Source organism: Vanessa atalanta, chromosome 11 (assembly GCF_905147765.1).
Source record: "Vanessa atalanta chromosome 11, ilVanAtal1.2, whole genome shotgun sequence".
Classification (NCBI taxonomy): domain Eukaryota; kingdom Metazoa; phylum Arthropoda; class Insecta; order Lepidoptera; family Nymphalidae; genus Vanessa; species Vanessa atalanta.
In genome coordinates this window covers 9,695,139-9,715,077 of record NC_061881.1, presented here as the reverse complement: position 1 = coordinate 9,715,077, position 19,939 = coordinate 9,695,139, and the positions used below count along the sequence as shown (strand labels likewise).

General features: G+C 32.2%; 1 protein-coding gene across 1 annotated transcript in view; it reads right to left on the bottom strand.

Annotated features, from left to right (window-relative positions):
• LOC125067301 (C3 and PZP-like alpha-2-macroglobulin domain-containing protein 8) overlaps positions 1-19,939 on the bottom strand; it is a 229,109-nt gene that overhangs the window by 38,042 nt on the left and 171,128 nt on the right. The window contains exons 8-9 of the mRNA XM_047675818.1: positions 12,372-12,500; positions 11,632-11,786 (exon numbers count right to left, since the gene is read on the bottom strand). Of these exons, the coding sequence (XP_047531774.1) occupies positions 11,632-11,786; positions 12,372-12,500 (284 nt within the window). The remainder of the gene's footprint in view (positions 1-11,631; positions 11,787-12,371; positions 12,501-19,939) is intronic.

Below are 19,939 nucleotides of genomic sequence, written 5' to 3'. Positions count from 1 at the left end.
GCATGTGTCGGTTGAAAATCTACTACATGTGAACCTACCAACTCAAATTGAAGCCGAATGTTGAGTGGAGGCTTCAGTCCTGTTGTTGAATATTTACAAGTACATAAGTCTTTTTATAGAATCTTTAGTATTGTTAGCAATGTTTTTTTTTCTACATATCAGTTGAACGACTAAAATACAAACGTTGAAACAGTTTTTTTTCCCTTCGATCAATCCTTCTAGTTCATTTAGTTTTCACAATGGATTGTAAAAAATACAAAGCATTTATTCGTGGTAAAATAACCGGAGAGGTTATATTCGGAATGAAATGATCGCATTCAGGACATTTCAATAAAAAAACAATTTTATACTGCGGTGAATCAGATAATTGATAAATTTGAATAAAATTATATTCTACTGATTTTTTTCGCTGGTTCTTTTCAGTTATCTGGTGCTTACTTCCAAATCGGTGGTAGATTTATAATCATTAATAAGCAAGTGACCCGAGATGGCTCAGTGGTTAGAACACGTGCATCTTAACTGATGATTGCGAGTTCAAATCCAGACAAGTATCACTGAAGTTTCATGTGCTTAATTTGTTTTTATAAGTCACCTCGTGCTCAGTGGTGAAGGAAAACATAGTGAGAAAACCTTCATGTGTTTAATTACAACGAAATTCTGCCACATGTTTTTCCACTGATCTGCATTGATTAGCGTGGTAGAATAAGCTCTAATACCTCCCCTTAAAGGAGAGGAGGCCTTAGCTCAGCAGTAGGTGTTACTTTATAAGAAAACGCAAGTGTATCCAAGTGTAACACTTTATCTTTTTCAATAAAGATTTTGACTTTACCACTGACTGTTTGAATCCGCAATATTCGGTTAAGATTTACGTCTTCTAACCATTGGGGTATATCGGTTCTTTTAAAGAGTAATTAATTAAATTCAAACATGAGCTTGTATTAGAAATGTTTACACTTAACGCTATGGAAACTTCTGGTTCGGATCTTAGTAAAAGAAAATACTTTTAAAGAGAAATATAATTCATGAGATGCGGAGGTACGTTACCCTCGGGAACATTTCATCTTCCTGTCCGTCTCGGAAAGATTATTGGCAACAAAAAACAAAAAATATATTCCGTAATATGTATTATGAATAGTGTATTTTCGGTACTGGAGAAAACATATAACTAATGTATAAGCTTTTGTTTTATTTGCATTTGAACCAAAATTATATTAAAAAAAAATACGTATATACGATAAATATTAATTATTTATTACAATATGTTAAATTAGAACATAATATATATGAGATAAAAATTTTGGTAATATTATTTATTTATTATTTATGTTAAGCTTTGTACCTTATGCCATTACGCTTTAACTATATACAAATAAAAATTAAAAATAGTTACTGTGCAAATATCGATTGCGTAGAAAATTAACCAAAAAAATTAACCATCTCTTCATCACCAGTTACGTCACGTAATATCAATAATTCTTATTTAAATCAATATTTATGTCAAATATGATTAAATTAATAATATTGAAAAAAAAATAACAAACGTAAACACATTAGTTGACTACATCGTAAGCCGAATTCCATTTACGTCGCGATTAAGAAACTATTCATTCAAACTTCAAAAGTAATTTAAAGTTAAAGAGACATCTATAGGCATGCTCAAGGCGTAATGGGGAAAGTTTGGAAAAGGTCGATAGATCATTTAATAATGTCTTGAGTATTGTGACTGTTTTCTATTAAAGATGCTTACATATTGTTTGAACTTAGTATCGGAATTTGAGCTACGTCCTCAAACATCAAGTCGTACTATTAATTATTACTATTTTATAGGACGGGGAGATGGGCTACCTGATGTTAAGTAGTCAATACCACCCATAGATATAAGTGCTTTAAGAAATATTAAACAATTCTTACGCTAATGTGTGGTGTTATGCGAATGGATAGAGTAAGGAATGAGTACATAAGAGGAAGTTTGAAAGTGGCACCGGTAACCGAGAAGCTATCTGGAAACCGGCTGTCTTGGTATGGGCGTGTTATGCGGAGGAATGAGGACCATGTTGTGTGAAAGGTTTTGAGCATGGATGTGGATGGATATAGAGGTAGGGGACGATCCAAGAAATGATGGATGGATTGTGTGTAAGACGATATGGTTAGAAATAATGTTACTTGTGAGATGACGTCTGACAGAGAAGTATGGAAGAAAAAGACATGCTGCGCCGACCCCAAGTAAAATTGGGATAAGGGCAGGAGGATGATCTTACGCTAATGCGCCACCTAACTTGGGAGCTAAGATGTTATTGCACCTGTGGCTGTAGTTGCACTCTTTAAGCCATAACAATAAGTGGGTACATGGTCGGGCTTGCACAAAGCCCTACCACCAAGTGAACATTAAAACTATATAATAATAATTATAAAAATATGCATTTATTTCGATTATAGAATAAGTTATTTATATTAGTAACTTAATATAATTCACTTGTATCTCATTATGTGTATTTAAATGATGACTCTATTGATTAAATTTAATTGAAATTTTTAATACTTTAAGTATTTCGGAAGCCTTAATATTTTAATGTGAATATAAAATAAATTCCGAAGCGCAGTGTAGGACAACAGCGGGCAAAAAACAGTAAACGCGAATAGCGACTTTATTTTTTACTGTATTTATATTGATTGAATTCTGACAATAATTTAAAGCTATATTAGTTGCAAAGAGCTTTATCAAATTCTGTATATTTTTCTTTGTCTCAATGTCTCTCTGAGAAAATAGTATGGAGCTAATTCCACCATCCTGTTCCAATGCGGGTTGAAGGATACACAGGAAGTGTTTAATTGTGAAATTGAACACATGCATTTATGTCAATGTTTTATTTTTCCGCTGAGCGCGAGATTAATTTTACATACAAATTAATCACATTTAAATTCAGTGGCACTTGGATTTAAACATGGACCATGGAACATGGACCACTGGATGGTAAGTGATCATCACGGCCCATAGAAAATGGTACTGTAACAAATATTAACCATTCCTTACACCGCTAATACGCAACCTTGGCAACTAAGACTGCCTCATACATCCTTTCAAACTGGAACACAATAATACTGTGTACTATTTGTCGGTAGAATATCTGATGAGTAGGTTAGGATACCTACACATGGCTTGCACAAATCCCTATCACCAAGTAAAATTATTTGAAAATCGATATGAAAAAATGTAAACGGTTGACTTATTAAAAAAGGCGAGGTCATTAAATACCTACTCTTAATAAGAGCTCCGATACAAATTCGGTCCATTTAATTATACACGGAAGCCGGGGAATTGAAAATTGAGCGACCCAAAGAATAATTACCGCGCAGTAAATTCGATTCAGGTTAATTCCGCAGCTACGCGAACGTTGTATACTTTCTGGTAATAATGGTCTTTATTGATATTGAGGTATGAGTTATTGATAAAATAATCCCATTTATGATAGATTGGATTTAGCTTCTTTCTTAAAAAATACAGCGTATTTTTATGTTTTGAAAATCGAATGTTTGCGTATCCATATACCTACTGTATAAATATCTTTGAATTTGGCTCATATAACAATCTCATTGGTTGCGATTTTTGTATTCAAAAATGGAACATAGAACATGCCCCCTTCACAGGAAGGTGACGTCATAGATATCACGAGTATGTTGTTGTCATCATAATAATTGTAATGTAATCATAAAATTCAAATAAAGAATATTTTAACAAACAGTGATAAGAGTAATTCGATTTTGGATCTACGATTAAATAAATAGTCGCTAGTCAAATATTTTATATACATAAGGTACTTCGCGAAAGTCCTAAGCTATCAAAAGGAGTTCTCAAGAAAAACATCAAGAATCTGAATAGAATAACTAATAAGAAATCGACTTGTCTTGAAGCACGTTTTGAATAATTCAAAATAATAAAAAAAAAACACAATTATTTACTCGACAGTTATTAAATATAATATGTTAGTATATATTCAAAAATATAACTTATTTTTATTAACGACTATAGCTCTTTATTCAACGGGAAACATTAATGTATACTAATATTATAAATTCTAAAGTAACAATTTCAGTCTGTCTGTTTCCTTTTCACTGCCAAACCACTGAAACGAATTTGATAAAATTGAGTATGAAGCAAGCTTCAACTGCAAAGATATAGGCTTTTTATTCCTAATACCTGACAACTAATCCTTAAAATACGTACGATGCCGTAGGTGATGTACTGATTTTACCTTTGATATTTTCGTTATAATTAATAAGAGTATTTTAATAAATAGTAAGATTATATTCGATATTTTGTATGACTATACAGAGCCGAGTTTACAGGTCTTGAAACCCTGGGGCAGAAAAGAGGAGGCCTCTAATTATTTTCCAATAAAATTTAAGTATATTTTTCAGTCGGGTGTTTAATTTATTACAACGCAAATTAAATTATTTTAAATGTTTATAAAAAAATGTCTATCGTTAAATACGAGTAATATCTATATATATATATATATCTCGGTCGGTCTACATCGAATATGTTTGCTCGGCAAAATTCGGATTCTTTTGTTTTAAATATCTATTGTGGCTCCTCTCTAAAAATGCCTATTAATTTTATTATATAATATAGATGAAATTGTTTCTACGGCTTATAACACGTACAAACTTTTATAGTCTATTGCCGTTTCTCTTAACGAAAATCGTATCAAAATCTGTTGAGTGTTTGAGAAGAAAAAAACGGAGATAAGCACTTGTTTAATAGCTATTATTATTATTATTTCTCAATAATATATTAGCAATGTTTCATTATAATAAACTACTAATATTCCTATTTACTTCTCAAATTATGTTTAAAGCTTGTGTTAGGAGCGGGGACGACAATAGCCCAAGCGAATCGAACCCGTGTCTTTTTATATCACTAGGTCCTTAAACCATTGCACTCTTGACTCTACTACTAACACTGTTGATTGTTTTTTTTTCCTCCTGCCCTTATCCCAATTTTACTTGGGGTCGGCGCAGCATCTCTTCTTCGTCCATACTTCTCTGTCTGACGTCATCTCACAAGTAACATTCTTTCTAACCATATCGTCTTTCACACAATCCATCCATCGTTTCTTGAGTCGTCCCCTACCTCTACATCCATCCACATCCATTCTCAAATATGATATAAATAATAAATATCTCTAGCACATCAATCGTCTAATGCATATGTAATATTTATTATACAGTTCGTCGAACGAGTCGATTCATTCGTCTGTATATAGTTATGTAGTTTTATATATGTGGTCACTAACGATGTATAAATCATCAATATAAACACAATGAGTGCAATCGTATGGGCTACGACCCGCGAGGCGCATTCATCATCCACATAATCTTGTTTCCGTTCTGACGCGGACGTATTGGACAATATATTTCGTTTATATTTTCGTTTTGATCACTTTTATTGTTCCAATGTGAATTTATGTGATGTCAGAGCTACTTTGCAACAATTAATATTTGTTTGAGTTATGTTTATGTCATATACATATTTATATCGAGTGTAATATCGTATATTGTCCTGTTAATTATGCGGTGGTATTATTTTTTACGGCATTATTGTATTTGTTATATATAATTATCACTCCTCAATCCGATTTTTAAATATATATTTAGATGGTACTTGAAACTGGTTTTTGAAACAAAAACATTGCATTTTTCAATCAGTTAGGCTCTATTTGCTCATTAACGGCTCCGACTGAAGACTATATCTTTGTAGGGCGTCTACGTCTATTCAATAGATATAAATAGATCCATAGCCATTTAGGTTGATGGTTATTTCTTCATTTTCCAAAGTATTATTAGAAGTTATGGACTTTTTGATACTGTTGACGATCAGCCAATCTCCTGTCGTAGCATAGAGGATTTTATTGGTACATTTTTTGATACCTCCATACTCAAACTTTAATGACTTCTATGTGTGTATGCTATTCAATACCAGGTGCGAGTTAAAATAACTCTCAACGTTTTTCCAAGATGTATGTTTATCTTTATCAGAACCGCCTCAGTCTTCTTATTTCCACAGTATGTGTTAATTGACCAACTAACAAAAAATTCTGCTTCAGCAGTATTTAAATTACTAGACCACCATTATTTTTGATTCTATTATTATTAAAATCACTGACGCAAAACCGAAAACGAAACAATTGAATAACCACACACAAGAATTTACAAAAACAAATGAATTGTTGGTATCTACAGAAATTAGTCTTTTAAACGTCAAATAAACGAAAATCTAAGCATTTGCTATCCTCTTCTAACACACATTACACAGTATGCGCGTTTCTCACTCATACAAGACTACAGTGAAGCTGGCAATTAAAACCTACAGATAACTATTACATTGTTACCTGATCATTAAAAAATGCGTCAATTTTATTTGTCCCTTTAATAGGCAGATAAGTTAATTTGCTTGTTAGTTATTCGTTCGGTTACTCGATGATTGAACAATCAGTCTTAATAATAAATGTATTATAAGATCCATTACGTTGACGACTGTAGAATGAACGAAGTCAGTTAAAACATCTGAAATAGGCTACGGCATTCAATTGTTTTGTTTGATGTGCTCAAGTGTGTGTGCGAACACATGTGTACTTATTTCGTTGGGATGGCAAATTTCAGACGTTTGAGGATGTATCAGGTACAAGAAGGCTTTGCGTCTTTTACGAGGTATGAAAGTGTACCTCTACTCATACTACCATTAGCCGGTGTGACTGACTCTACTGAGACTTACTAAATTTAAGCACTAAATTACTTTTCGCTTAGATTCGAACTCGGAAACTCATGATCTGCTACCGCATTACGTAGCCACTCAACCAAATGTTTTGTATTTACTTGTTCGATTGTGGCATATTATTATAAATAAATTAGCATTTCACACTCAATAGACCAGTAGAGCGTGTCAGTGGACCGGAAACACGGGTTTGTGGTACGCACACGCAATCAGCTCGGACAAACATCGGTACGGCCAATACAACAACGTTTAAAAGGCATAAACTTGCACATCAATCAATCTAATCTGTAACACTCTTTAATGTACTGGATTATATTATGCAGCAGTCAAATAAATTAAAAAGTACAGCTGCTTACGCATACAGCAGAAGAATAGAATTACTGTTTATCTATAATATGTGTGTTTGTGTGTGTGATTCAAGTGAGTTGCTTCGGGGTGCCTTTATGTGCCTTGATGAATATGGTCAAGATTTTTCATCAACTAATTAAACTATAAATGTTTATTTTGTCTATTGTTTGTAAATTCAATAATAAAAGTAAGCATTTCAAATAAAAACAAAAATATTAATTATAAATTATATAAGTTATCTTATGTAATATAATATTACATAACGTATATGTAACCGATTGTATCTATGTATATGTATCATAATATTACATATGGTCTCTATATTATAATATTACGTAAGGTCATACTAAAAGGTCTGTAACAAAATGATGTTAATTAAAAGGACCTCTACTTCAGCCATTAAAGAGTCCCACGAGTAAAACGCTAACGTATATAAAGCTAGTATTAAACATTCAAATAAATCGCAGCTTCGTTCATTGCAAATTATATAATAGGCATGCACGAATGGCAAGGGTTTTTATTTTTTTTTAATATTGGACAACATCTCATACGTTACTCTGATCCCAATGTAAGGAGCTAAAGCACTTGTAATAAACACACTCATAAGCCTTATTCGACCTTACCCGGATATGAACCTACGACTTTACATTAAATATACGAAAATAAGCTACCAGAACAATGTATTCGTAGCAACTTGACAAAAATAGTCATAAATAAATAAATATTGGACAACATCACATAAATTACTCTGATCCCAATGTAAGCACTTGTGTTATGGAAAATCAGAAGTAACAACGGTACCACATACACCCAAACTCAAAACAACATAGAAATCTATTGAACTATTTCTACATCGACGGCCGGCCGGCAATCAAACCCGGGACCCCGGAGTGGCGTACCCATGAAAACAGTCGGACTCACTACTCGACCACGGAGGTCGTCGTATTCAATAGTTATGGATAAGTACTATTGTAATTTCAAACGGATACTGACTTAGAATATATTACTTTTTGGAATGCAGTTCTTTTACGCAGCTTACAGTAGAGTGAGTTGGTAGAAATCGTCACGTCAGTTCTCCAGGCGACCTTTCCCTCTTTTTCTCCTACTTTTATATACGGTTTTATTCAAACCGATTTTATGTCATTGTTTTATTTAATTGTATCCATTATTTAATATAATAAATCATAGGTATATAGCGAAAGCAACTACGTTCCAACCAGGTGACCCCGATAACTAGAGTTTTTTTAACCTTTAGTATCACGTGTTTTTATGTTGTGTTTTATCATTTATTTGATAAAATTCTATAGATATTTTTAACGTTGCCGATTAAAAATACCATTAATAAATAATTATTCAACACAAGATTACATAGATGATAAAAAAGCTTGGAGTTAATAGTTCTTTATTTTAAGACAGGATTATATATTTGTATATTCAATCGATTCAAAAGTGGTAAAAGGCTTCTTAAAGTATTTTTGATTTTATTTTTTTGCAGCAATGGCACAGTTCGTTTTAAACGATAATTATGTTTCCTTACAATGTTTTGTGTGTTTGTCTATACATTTCAAATTTCTAAAGTGTCGATTGTGATAAAAAATTATAGTTTGCGTATTAGCTCAAATAATATTTATTTATTTGTAGGTACACACTCAGTACGTATACAATTTGAACAAACATTAAAATTACGAGCTTACACAAATTTGACTTAGATCATTTTCCCAAGCGTGTTGCACTTGCTCTAGCTAAAATAATAAATTTCAGTTAAAAAAACCGATGATTGCGGGTGAAAATGCAGATAAGCACCACTGAATATTCATGTGCTTAATTTGTGTTTGGAATTAATTTGGTGTTCGGCGGCGAAGGAAAAAATTTAGAGGAAACCAAAACGTGTCTAATTTCAATGAAATTCTTCCATATGCGTGTCCTTCAATCCGAATTAAAGCAGCGTGGCTAAATAGGCTTCTCTTCAAAGGTACCTTAGCCAAGCAGTGAAAAATACTAAAAAAATATATAAATCTAAATAATATTGAATATTTATTATTCTATAAAACAGATTACAGTAGTTTCATTAATTTAAATTAATTGACTTAGAAAACCAATAAAATTACAACAATACAATAATCAAACTGAAATTAAATTCAAAAATATTTATCAAGAATTCATTAAAAACATTCGTAGAAATTGTAGAATAACGGAAAAATAAGAAACGACAACAAAAGAAAAGATTTATCATTGTATATTAATCTTTTAATATAAAAGTTTCATGTAAACCCTTATTCTAAATCTGAACAGTACGAGTTTCATAATAAATGCTATACATCCGCGCGTAATTCATAAAACTTCAAGCAGCACACGTACTTTGACCCCTCGAGGGGTGAATAAAAAATTGTCCTTCTCCGGGATTCAATCTATCTATATATCAAATTTCATCTAAATCGATTCACCGGTTTAAGCGCGAAGAGGTTACAGACAGAGTTACTTTTGCATTTATAATATCGGTATAGATATAAAAATGAACAAGACAACACATGAATATTCTAGAATTTTCCAGTAAAATACCGACTCTTAATTACGTCAGAGTTTATTTATAGCGTTTTTATGCGACCATTATTACTCTTAGAATGCAATTTTCAGGGACTAATTATCGAACCTTATAAAAATAAAATTTAACGATATGCCATTCGTACTTTGTTTATAGACGCCTGATGGAGCATAATGGACTTTGTTTTTTCTTTCTCGTTGATTGGCAGTATAAAATCTATCGCTACAATATATTCGCTATGATATTTTAGTTACTATTAATGCAATAAAATGTTTTATTAAGTCACCATTTTATACTGCATGCGAGTAGGTAACCATATCGTCTTTCACACATTAAACAAAAATAAATGTAAAAAACATTATACCAAAAATAATTAATTGAATTTAAAACAAAAACGTGTGAAATTTCGAATCGTCGAAAAAATAAAACATCTGCCCTAATATTATAAACGTCAAAATAACTCTGTCTGATTGTGTGTTACGCTTTCACGGCTAAAACACAGAATCGAATTAGACAAAAATTACGAACGAAGCTAGCTTAAGCTCCAAGGAAGCACATAGGCTACTTTTTTATTTAAAACCTACAATCCGTACACATACTGCTGCACCGGGCGAAAACTAGTATAAGATAAATTCGATATCAAAATAGATCAGTATCCTGATAATTTATATTATGGATATAAGATGTCAAGGCACAACAACAGCTATTTTTCTTATCAGATTTGGCAGCCCGGAAACAGGAATAGTAACTACGTATACCGTATACGGAGTTACTATACTGATAATGTCTACTACTGTATTGCGTAAGTGTGCAACACACGCGTGCGCCAAGAGATAACGACGTCAAATTATGCTTATTCAAATATTTCGACTGCAATGATAGACTAATATGAACACATGCCATTTAATTGGCTCGTTAGTCTATTGACTAATTATGAGGTTGATTCCTAGAGAAGTGCAGATATATCAAATGAAATCAAAATCAAAATATACTTTATTCAAGTAGGCTTTTACAAGCACTTTTGAATCGTCATTTAACAAACTATTTAAAGTGTAGCTACCACGGGTTCGGAATGTAGATTCTACCGAGAAGAACCGGGAAGAAACTCAGTAGTTACTCTTTTTCAACATATAAAAATACAGTCAGTTTATATATATGTATTTTATGTGTCCTATCTGGAAGTCAACATGCTTGTTGCATTAATTCCACGCTTTTTTATCATCAATATAATCTTTTATCGAGTAATATTTACCAATGTATTTTTTACAATTGACTTGAATCTATGAAACGGCTAAGTTAAAAATGTCTGCCGAATTTTATTATAGAAGCGGATACCTTGCCCCAAGAATGATTAGTTAGAATACAATAAATTTAAATGATTACGAGTTTAAACCCACGCAAGAAACCAGACCAATGTTTTTTGTGTTTTTGGTTTGATATTAATTTTGAGCTCAACGGTAGCGGAATGCGTCGTCAGAAAATCGGCAAGAGTCAGATGAAAATGTGGTACATCTATATCTGATAATCAGCGTGGTGGGTTCAGCTTCGTACTTCAGTGAGACATTACCAGGTTGTTACTTTTACTGTAAGATTCCGAGATGTATGAATTCATGACACGGGATTTGAACCTAAACTAAGTTCGAAACTAGTTCGAAAAAGAGTATACGAATAAAAAAAATGCATTTCTCAGTATAACTAAAAGAAGCAGGTAATTTAAGTATATATTTAGGATTTAAGGTTTATATGGGTTGATGAGCACGAAAATTCGTAATGATTGATCACTTTACGAGTGACAGAATAGATACTACTGTATTTACGCACTTCCTTGTGCACTATTGCATCTGACTAATTATTGAAATTAGCGACCGTTACGAAAACACATTATAATAACAATATCATAATTATTTTTAAATACATATCAGATACTTAAAAAAAACTCTGTAAGCATATTCATCGAAGTGTAACTTACGTGTAATTGAAGCGGCATAAATCATTGTTGTCGGTTGGATTGGGTGCGGGCACAGCGGCCCAGTGAACGGCGCGACCACCGCTAGTAACAGCTGCCAGCAACCTTTGTCTACATCCACAAGATGACCACACACTTGCGCTTGCTATGCCACCAGCCTATGACAAAGTTTTATGTAAGTATTTTAGTCCCTAACTATCGCAAAGTTTTCTTTCCAAAAACTATTAATTATTATCAGCAATTCAATAATTCATTTTTAATAAGCTAATATTAGCACTAATATTAACTTTATAAAATGTCTTATATTTTAAAAGGGTTTTTTGTTAGTAACAGAACAGCAGAGGAGAAAAATGCTACGTAATGGTAAATCATCATCAGATATTGTGTCTGTTATAAATATTTAATATCCTATGTGATCGTGTGTATTTTGAAGTTACACTGGTTTATTTGCATGTCAAAACTGGTATTGCTAGTTGTACGAAGAACAAGTAAGTAGTATTCAGATGTACGAGTTTGCAATTATCCTTGTAGATTAAGAAGATAGTCCCTACCGAATATTATAAGGCCAAAAGAATTATATCGGTGTAGTCCGATTTAAATGTGGAATCAACCAGTGTAATTACAGACACAAGACCTTTACTATTTCAAATCACAATCGCGTAAGAAATGTCAATTCATGAATCATGAAGGTTGTCAATTTGTCCCATTCTCTCAGCTGTCATAAAATAAATAAAATCAAATACCTGTAATGGCGTCGGCAAGTTCTCGACAAGAAGATAACACTTGGACGTCGAGTTCCAACGACGAATACGCTCACGAGCCAACACGTAGTGTGTTTCTATTTCTTTACCTTCAACAGCCACCAACTCCGCCTGACAAATGAAACGAAATTATTTTTTAAATTAACAACATTTACTGGAAATATAAAGGATAATAGAAGTTCGTAATTGGACTAGTCCACGGTGATGAGTCCATCGTTCAAGCCATTAGAATTATTAAAACGTTTTCTTTGTAAGCATTATTTTTAAATTTAGAATTATAATAGGATATTTTTATTTTACTGTTTTTATTTAAACTTCCTTAAGTTTAAATAAAAACAGTAAAATAAAAATTCTTCATGTATTTATGCATTTGTTAATGAATAAATAATTTCAGTTACATCGTTGGTTGCCTGGAAGAGATCACTATGTAGCGATAAGGTCACCAAAATTGTATGCCTCTTTGAATTAGGCTGGATCCATGTTGTATTTACTCCGTGTGGTGTACAATTAAGTATAAAGTAAAGTAAGTTCAGAGTAAGAAATACATCTATACTACTCATACCTTCACTAGTACTAAAAATGCGAAAGTATGTATGTGCTCTTTTACGCATTCAATGCTAAAATATTGAACAGATTTTGATGTGATTTGTTACGAAGGAAACTTTAGCTTAATGGATGGATGTAAACGTTTATATAAATCACTCTTAATGGTGGGTAAAATTGGGAATAAAGAGTTGTATTGCAATTTCACCGATTTTAAAGATGAAAATGTTTAGAAGGGAACAGGAATGCAGGGCAAAAGTTGCAAAATCTATACTAATATAACAAATGTTAAAGTTAGAAAATTAAAATAAGTAAAACTCTATGAGCAACGCTCTCGACGGGCCAAATCTCGGATATATTGCCTTTTAGCCAATACTTCCGATCGATCTGAACTTTGGCATAAATATTTATTTCGACATGTTGATAACGAATCCTTGGAAATGTAATACGCAGGTATTTTGTGCTAGTTGAAGGCAAAACTTAACTTCTGAAAGTTAGAAGTACGAGGAGAAGTATGTTAATAAATAATGTTTTTATATCAATAATTTAAACATAAATTATTATTGAAAAATAGCCTAGCTCGATAGCAATGGATTTTCATGACAAGCTGAATCCAACGCATGTGAAGCCGCCGATTCAGCCAATACATAACACACAAACAATATTTCACGCAATTTTAATAAAATTTTTGCGATTGAAAAGATATGGAATAGATGATCACCGGTAAGTACAAACTGCCTCTACACTTAAGGAATATGTAGGCTTGTAGCTTGTCAAATAAATACTTTTCAAAAATAAATTACAAGTAAAGTCGAACCCATAAAAAAATTCATTTCGTATTTTTTACCCTTTATGTGTATTTTTTCTACAAATTTAAATATTGCCAAACGGGAAGTATACGCTTCAACAAACAATAAAAAACATAGAATCGAATTGAGAACCCCCTTCTTTTTTGAACTCACTTCAAACTTCTCCATATACTATAGTTTTAAAGTAAGAGTGAGTAAATACTTCATACTAAGCCTATGTTGTTATTTTATTAAGCCTATTATCGATATAATATATTATCACTTATTCGTATTGAAACATTTAGGCGTCTCGTAAATCTAAAGGTTATCCTCAAGTCGTGTGCTTTCCACTGATACGGAGTTTTATTATGTTTTATTTCTGCATTTATTGGCTCTCGAACGAGAGGACAATAACAGTATGAAAATATATTTTTCCTAAGTATTCTTTATTGAAGGCATCTTTATTTCATCCCATTCTAATATAATGATATCGATTTCAAGAGGTCATTAGATACGACTTATTATTGTTCATGAATGGGTTATTATTTTTGTTTCTTTTTATTACAACAAAGAAAAAATAATAATACAGGAATAATAAGGGCAAATATTTTACATGATTTTATAACTGTGTGTGTGTATAAGCGAATTAAGGAAAACCAATTAGTTATACTCTTAATAGTTCTTATCGGAATACGACTCGTACAATGATACTTATGAGCTACTTATGAATGTAAAAAAATAATATTTTTAGTACGTATTGAGTAGTAGTAAGTATTTTTATTAATGTGTATTATTATTTCGCATAGATTTCTTATTTTTAATACAAAGTTCACTCAATTCTGATACGTCCATCAATCTTTATGTTCTTTATTCACGTAAGCTCATACAAGTATTTTGAATTGGAATTTTACAAGGTTAAATTGAATGTAAAGCTCCAATTTTGATAAAGATCAAGAAAACCGAAAAGATCTTTAGTAAGTATTTAATAGTTTTCACTAAAATACCATAGATATGTTGTTAAAATAAATTTAAATACTTATTCTAAATTTAATTTATATGGTGTTCGTTTTATTTGGTTTTGTATTTTGAGATATATGTCAATAATTTTTGATGGAATATTTGGCTATTTTTCATACCGAGGTATATAATACCTATATTGTTAAATTAGTGTTGTGTTGTGTGTGTGTGTGTGTGTGTTATAACCATAATGTAACCCTTGCACAATATAGAAACCCATTTTTATCTTCATGTACATTATTAATCTATCTTAAGTAATCATAATAATAAATATTTACATATTTATATATTCATTTTATCGTATCAGTAGATAATAAGTAATTTATCAATAAAGCATTAAAAAATAATCAAAATAAGAAACCGTTTTATAAAATCAGATGAAAATATCCTCAACCTTTTTAGGTCAATAACTTTTTTCAGCTGAAAATAGGAAGCCGAGACAGAATATGAAAAAGCGTTGCTCATCTTTCTTCAAAGCAAATACGAGCAAACGGGTTTCGTGCCAAATTTACTGGAAGTCTACTTCAAAAGAAATCTGTTTTGGGTAGGGGAGCACGAAATTGTATTGTGGTCAGTTGGACTATAATATAAAGTCCGAAGATTGTATGTATTTAATACTTACATTTTACCAAACGAGTCGGAACAATCCGATTGAGGAGAAACATTGTAATAAAAGATGTAACTAAGAATTTGAGTAAATAGTATGGACAATTTTAGATGATGATTTTATTCAAATTAGCAAATAAATCTTGAAAAGTCAAGCTAAATTGATTACCCTATACTCATTTCAAATTTAGAAGCTCTGCGTGTTAAATATCAAATCTGAGAAAATGTTTGCAAAGCTTATTATAAACAAGTTTTTCTGTCTATTCCGGATAATGATAAAGCGATATTTAATTGTTACTAGTTGTTTATATGATTTCGTTGAAACTTAAGCTTAAATATGAGACTAGAGGGATATCAGGCCCATGAATTTTTTTTTTTTATATGTCATATACATAGATAAGTGAACAAGCTAGTATGCCACCTGATGTTAAGTGGTTACCACATTGATACTGTAAAATATATTAACAATTTCTCATATCACTAATGCGCCGTCAACCTTAGGAACAATTATCTTTTGTGCCTATAGTTACTCTGTCTCATTCACCATTCAAACCGGTACACAATCATAATAATTATTGGTGTTTGGCTTTAGAATATATGATCAGTAGCTACCCAGATGTGCTTGCACAAAGTCAACCAAGTAAGTGCTACATATCTAAGTCACGCAAGTGTAATACAGTCAATTTCCTATCTCCGAATTGCTAGAAAACCTAAAACTTTTACAGACCCATCACACGTTTTATTTGAACCAAGAACTTCAGAAACCGCTGCCTTATTGACTTAAACGTTGTCATCAATGTTATTTAGTTTTTATAAAATTACGTTTTTAAATCTACTTCAGCAAAAAGTGTTATTGGGTATTTCAAAACATTAAACTTCTCACGAAGTTCGATAAGTAAATTCTTAACTCATTAGCTGAGGTCTTATCAACTTCTAAGTCATTTTGTTCGTGGATTAAGCGAGCTTGTTTTTTTCTTTACGGCGAGACCCTCGGCTATTATGCAGGGGAGAATAATTTTCACCTCATTGATTTTCTATTGTTCCTTTACGTTCACGAAAACCGTATCTGGAATAGAATCGGTTTCCTCGATATTCACGCTTGGTAGATGATGTGATCACTGTAATGAATGATCTACCGTAGCGCTGAATTTTATCCATTTTTTTTTCTTATATAAATAAAAGCCAAATTCGTCTGTCTCACTTTGGTTCGCTTTAGGTATTTTAAGCCCAACACAAAAGCCATAACGTACAGTATTATATTATTACTGTCGCGGGACTCGTTGAATCCAAAACATTTGCTTAACACTAACTTTCCTTTATTAATAAAAAAAATATATTAATATTTTAAAAAATAAGCATTGACGAAATTTCACCATGTAAGTATACAGCTGAACGTTGGTCAATTTAAGTGTCAAAGTAATGTAAATCAATGATTGGGTGTAAGAGTACTGGTATAGGATTTAAAGTAAGATTCATCTTTTCAGAGAACAAAATATGATAGTGAAAAATCTGAAGTGACAAGAACAGCATTAATCCGTCAGTTCTGCATAGAAATAAAAGCAATGAGAAGAGGCAAGAAAAAGCAGCAGCTAGCAATTAGACGTACTACCTGCTCTTCCGCTTCTTCAAGATACCAACCAAGGTTACAGCAGCTCCGATTAAACAAAAAACCATCGGTCCAAGTCACTGCAGAAATATTAAACCAAATAAAAAAATACTTCTTGAGGAGTGTTTAAATAAGTATCTTTTAAACAGTTGCATAAAATAGATGGCATACGTAAAAAAGTAATAAGCATCTAGAAAATCAAAACGAGCAAGTTATAAATTAAACGTATAAATACGTAGAGTAAAGTAAAGTACTTTGACATGGCATGGTACTGAACTATTTACTCATTAGATATTGCAACCGAGTTGCTTTGCGAAATAACTAATTGCCGGTTATGGTGTGTGTGTGTCTGTCTCGTTTGTAAGTTATAGTAATTGTAAATGTTTGAACACTCGTCAAGTTAATTCGGCAGGGCTTTGCGTAAGCTCGCCTGGCTAGGTATCCCGCACTTATCAATGATGTACCGCCAAACAGCAATAGTAAGTATGGATGTATCACAGTTTGTAATGTGAGTGAGTCAGGGTAAAACAGGACTTAACATCTTATGTCCCAAGGTTGGTGGCGCTTAAGTTGATATTCTTCATAATGCCAAAACAATTAAAAATTCAAATCTTGATCTTGAAAGAAGCAGACTATTTGCCGAGTGTAGATTAACTTAATAATAAACAACTAAGAATACTATTTAATTTAAATTTTCTTCATTATCTAAGCTAAATAAATACTTAAGTAAATCTCCAAATTCATCTCATTAGACTGACGACACTGTAAACTTTCACAGAATTTGCTGTGTTTTTAAAAACTTCACCCCTGGGGGTAAGATTTAAGATAACCAGATTAAACGTGATCTTAGATTAAATTATTTGATGATACTATACAGTATAGTATAGTGGCATTGGCATAGACACGCAAAAAAGCAGAACACAATAATACTAAGTATAGCTGTTTGGCTGTAGGGTATGTGATGATTGGTGGGACGAGGTTGTACAAAGCCTTACCAAGTAAAAATAATTATCCCAGTAATCTTAACGCAAGTCTGGCAACCCTACCGAGTTTATTTTTAAAAGAAGGTCATAAAAAACCAATAAGTACTTTCATCAATAATGCCAGCATTAAAACACAAACTGCATCAAAATATTTTTTACGCAATTATATAACATCCAGTAAACTATCGGAATTATGCAACAATATGTTAAACCACAGTGCAACTAGTTTGCAACGTATGCTCGAAATATTCCTGTGTACAATTTACACAAAGGGTAACGTATATACTACACTAGTTATTCAAAGCTTCCATGTATGTAGCTTACACACATATAATGTATTAAAATGTTTCTAATACAATACCTTACGCTTTCCATCATAATACGGCACAGTTTTGCTCGGGTTGTTTTTATTAATATTCTATATTAAATTATGTAGGTGCATAGTATACGATTTTATCGTGAGTACAAACTTAAAATTGACTCATTAATGCTTATTTATACGTAGCTGTTGATAATAATATAATATTCCACTAAGATTTTGGATATCTGGTGATTTTGATGGTAGGGTTTTGTGCAAACCCGTCTGGGTAGGTACCACCCACTCATCAGATATTCTACCGCCAAATAACAGTACTCTGTATTGTTGTGTTCCGGCTAGAAGGGTGAGTGAGCCAGTGTAATCACAGGCACAAGGGACATAACATCTTAGTTCCCAAGGTTGGTGGCGCATAGGTGATGTAAGGAATGGTTAATATTTCTTACAGCGCCTTTGTCTATGGGCGGTGGTGACCATTTACCATCAGGTGGCCCATATGCTCGTCCGCCAAACAATGCCATAAAAAAAAAACTTACAGGAATACAGAACTTTACCTCTTGGGCTAACATCCTGGATGGGGTCGTTCGAAAGATTTTAGGATTTTTTGTTGAAAATCATAGTTTGAAAGTAACAAAAATATTACGACATTATTGTTAGTTACTGTGGGTTAATGATCACGGAGCTTTTGTATTGAAATCACATGAACGAATGATTTATTACCTAACTTTTCAAATTTGATTAAAAATGTTTACTATTATTTTATTTCTGTAAAATAGATAAACTTTTCGTTACTAATTATTTAAACGTAAAAACCTCTCCACTTCAAAAATTTCGACGAGTTTTTTAGTACAGCTGATAAAAAGCAGTATACTGTTCAATAATAGTTTAGATATTTTTATTTTAACATTATCGTTGCGTAAGTAAACTGATAAATTTTAAAATTCAATTGACGTAATACAGTTCGGATAGCCTAGCTTATTTTTGTAATCCCGATAAATCCATTTTAATTTTACAAACTACAACTAAGACTACACTTTTATAAAAAATAATTATTTGTCTATTCGAGTTAAAGTATATACACTCTTGAAAAAGAACTTGAAGAACACAGTACTATTAAGTATTGCTGTTTGTCTGTGGAATATGTGATGATTGGTTGGACGTGTTTAAACGCAAGTGTGGCAACCGTACCAAGATAATTTTCAAATGAAGGATTGTCAAAAAAAACAGTAAGTACTCTCATCAATCATAACATAAATAACATAAGCAGCCCGTAAATGTCCCACTGCTGGGATAAAGGCCTCCTCTCCCTTTGAGGAGAAGGTTTGGAGCATATTCCACCACGCTGCTCCAATGCGGGTTGGCGGAATACACATGTGGCTGAATTTCGTTGAAATGAGACACATGCAGGTTTCCTCACGATGTTTTCCTTCACCGCCGAGCACGAGATGAATTATAAACACAAATTAAGCACATGAAATTTCAGTAGTGTCTGCCTGGGTTTGAACCCGAAATCATCGGTTAAGATGCACGCGTTCTAACCACTGGGCCATCTCGGCTGTCATCAATCATGCCAACATTAAAAAAACAAACTGCATCGAGTTATAATAACTTACATTGGCTATCTACTAGTTTACTTTTAATATAACATCATTGTATGAATTATTAACAATTGAGTCTAAACTATGAAAATC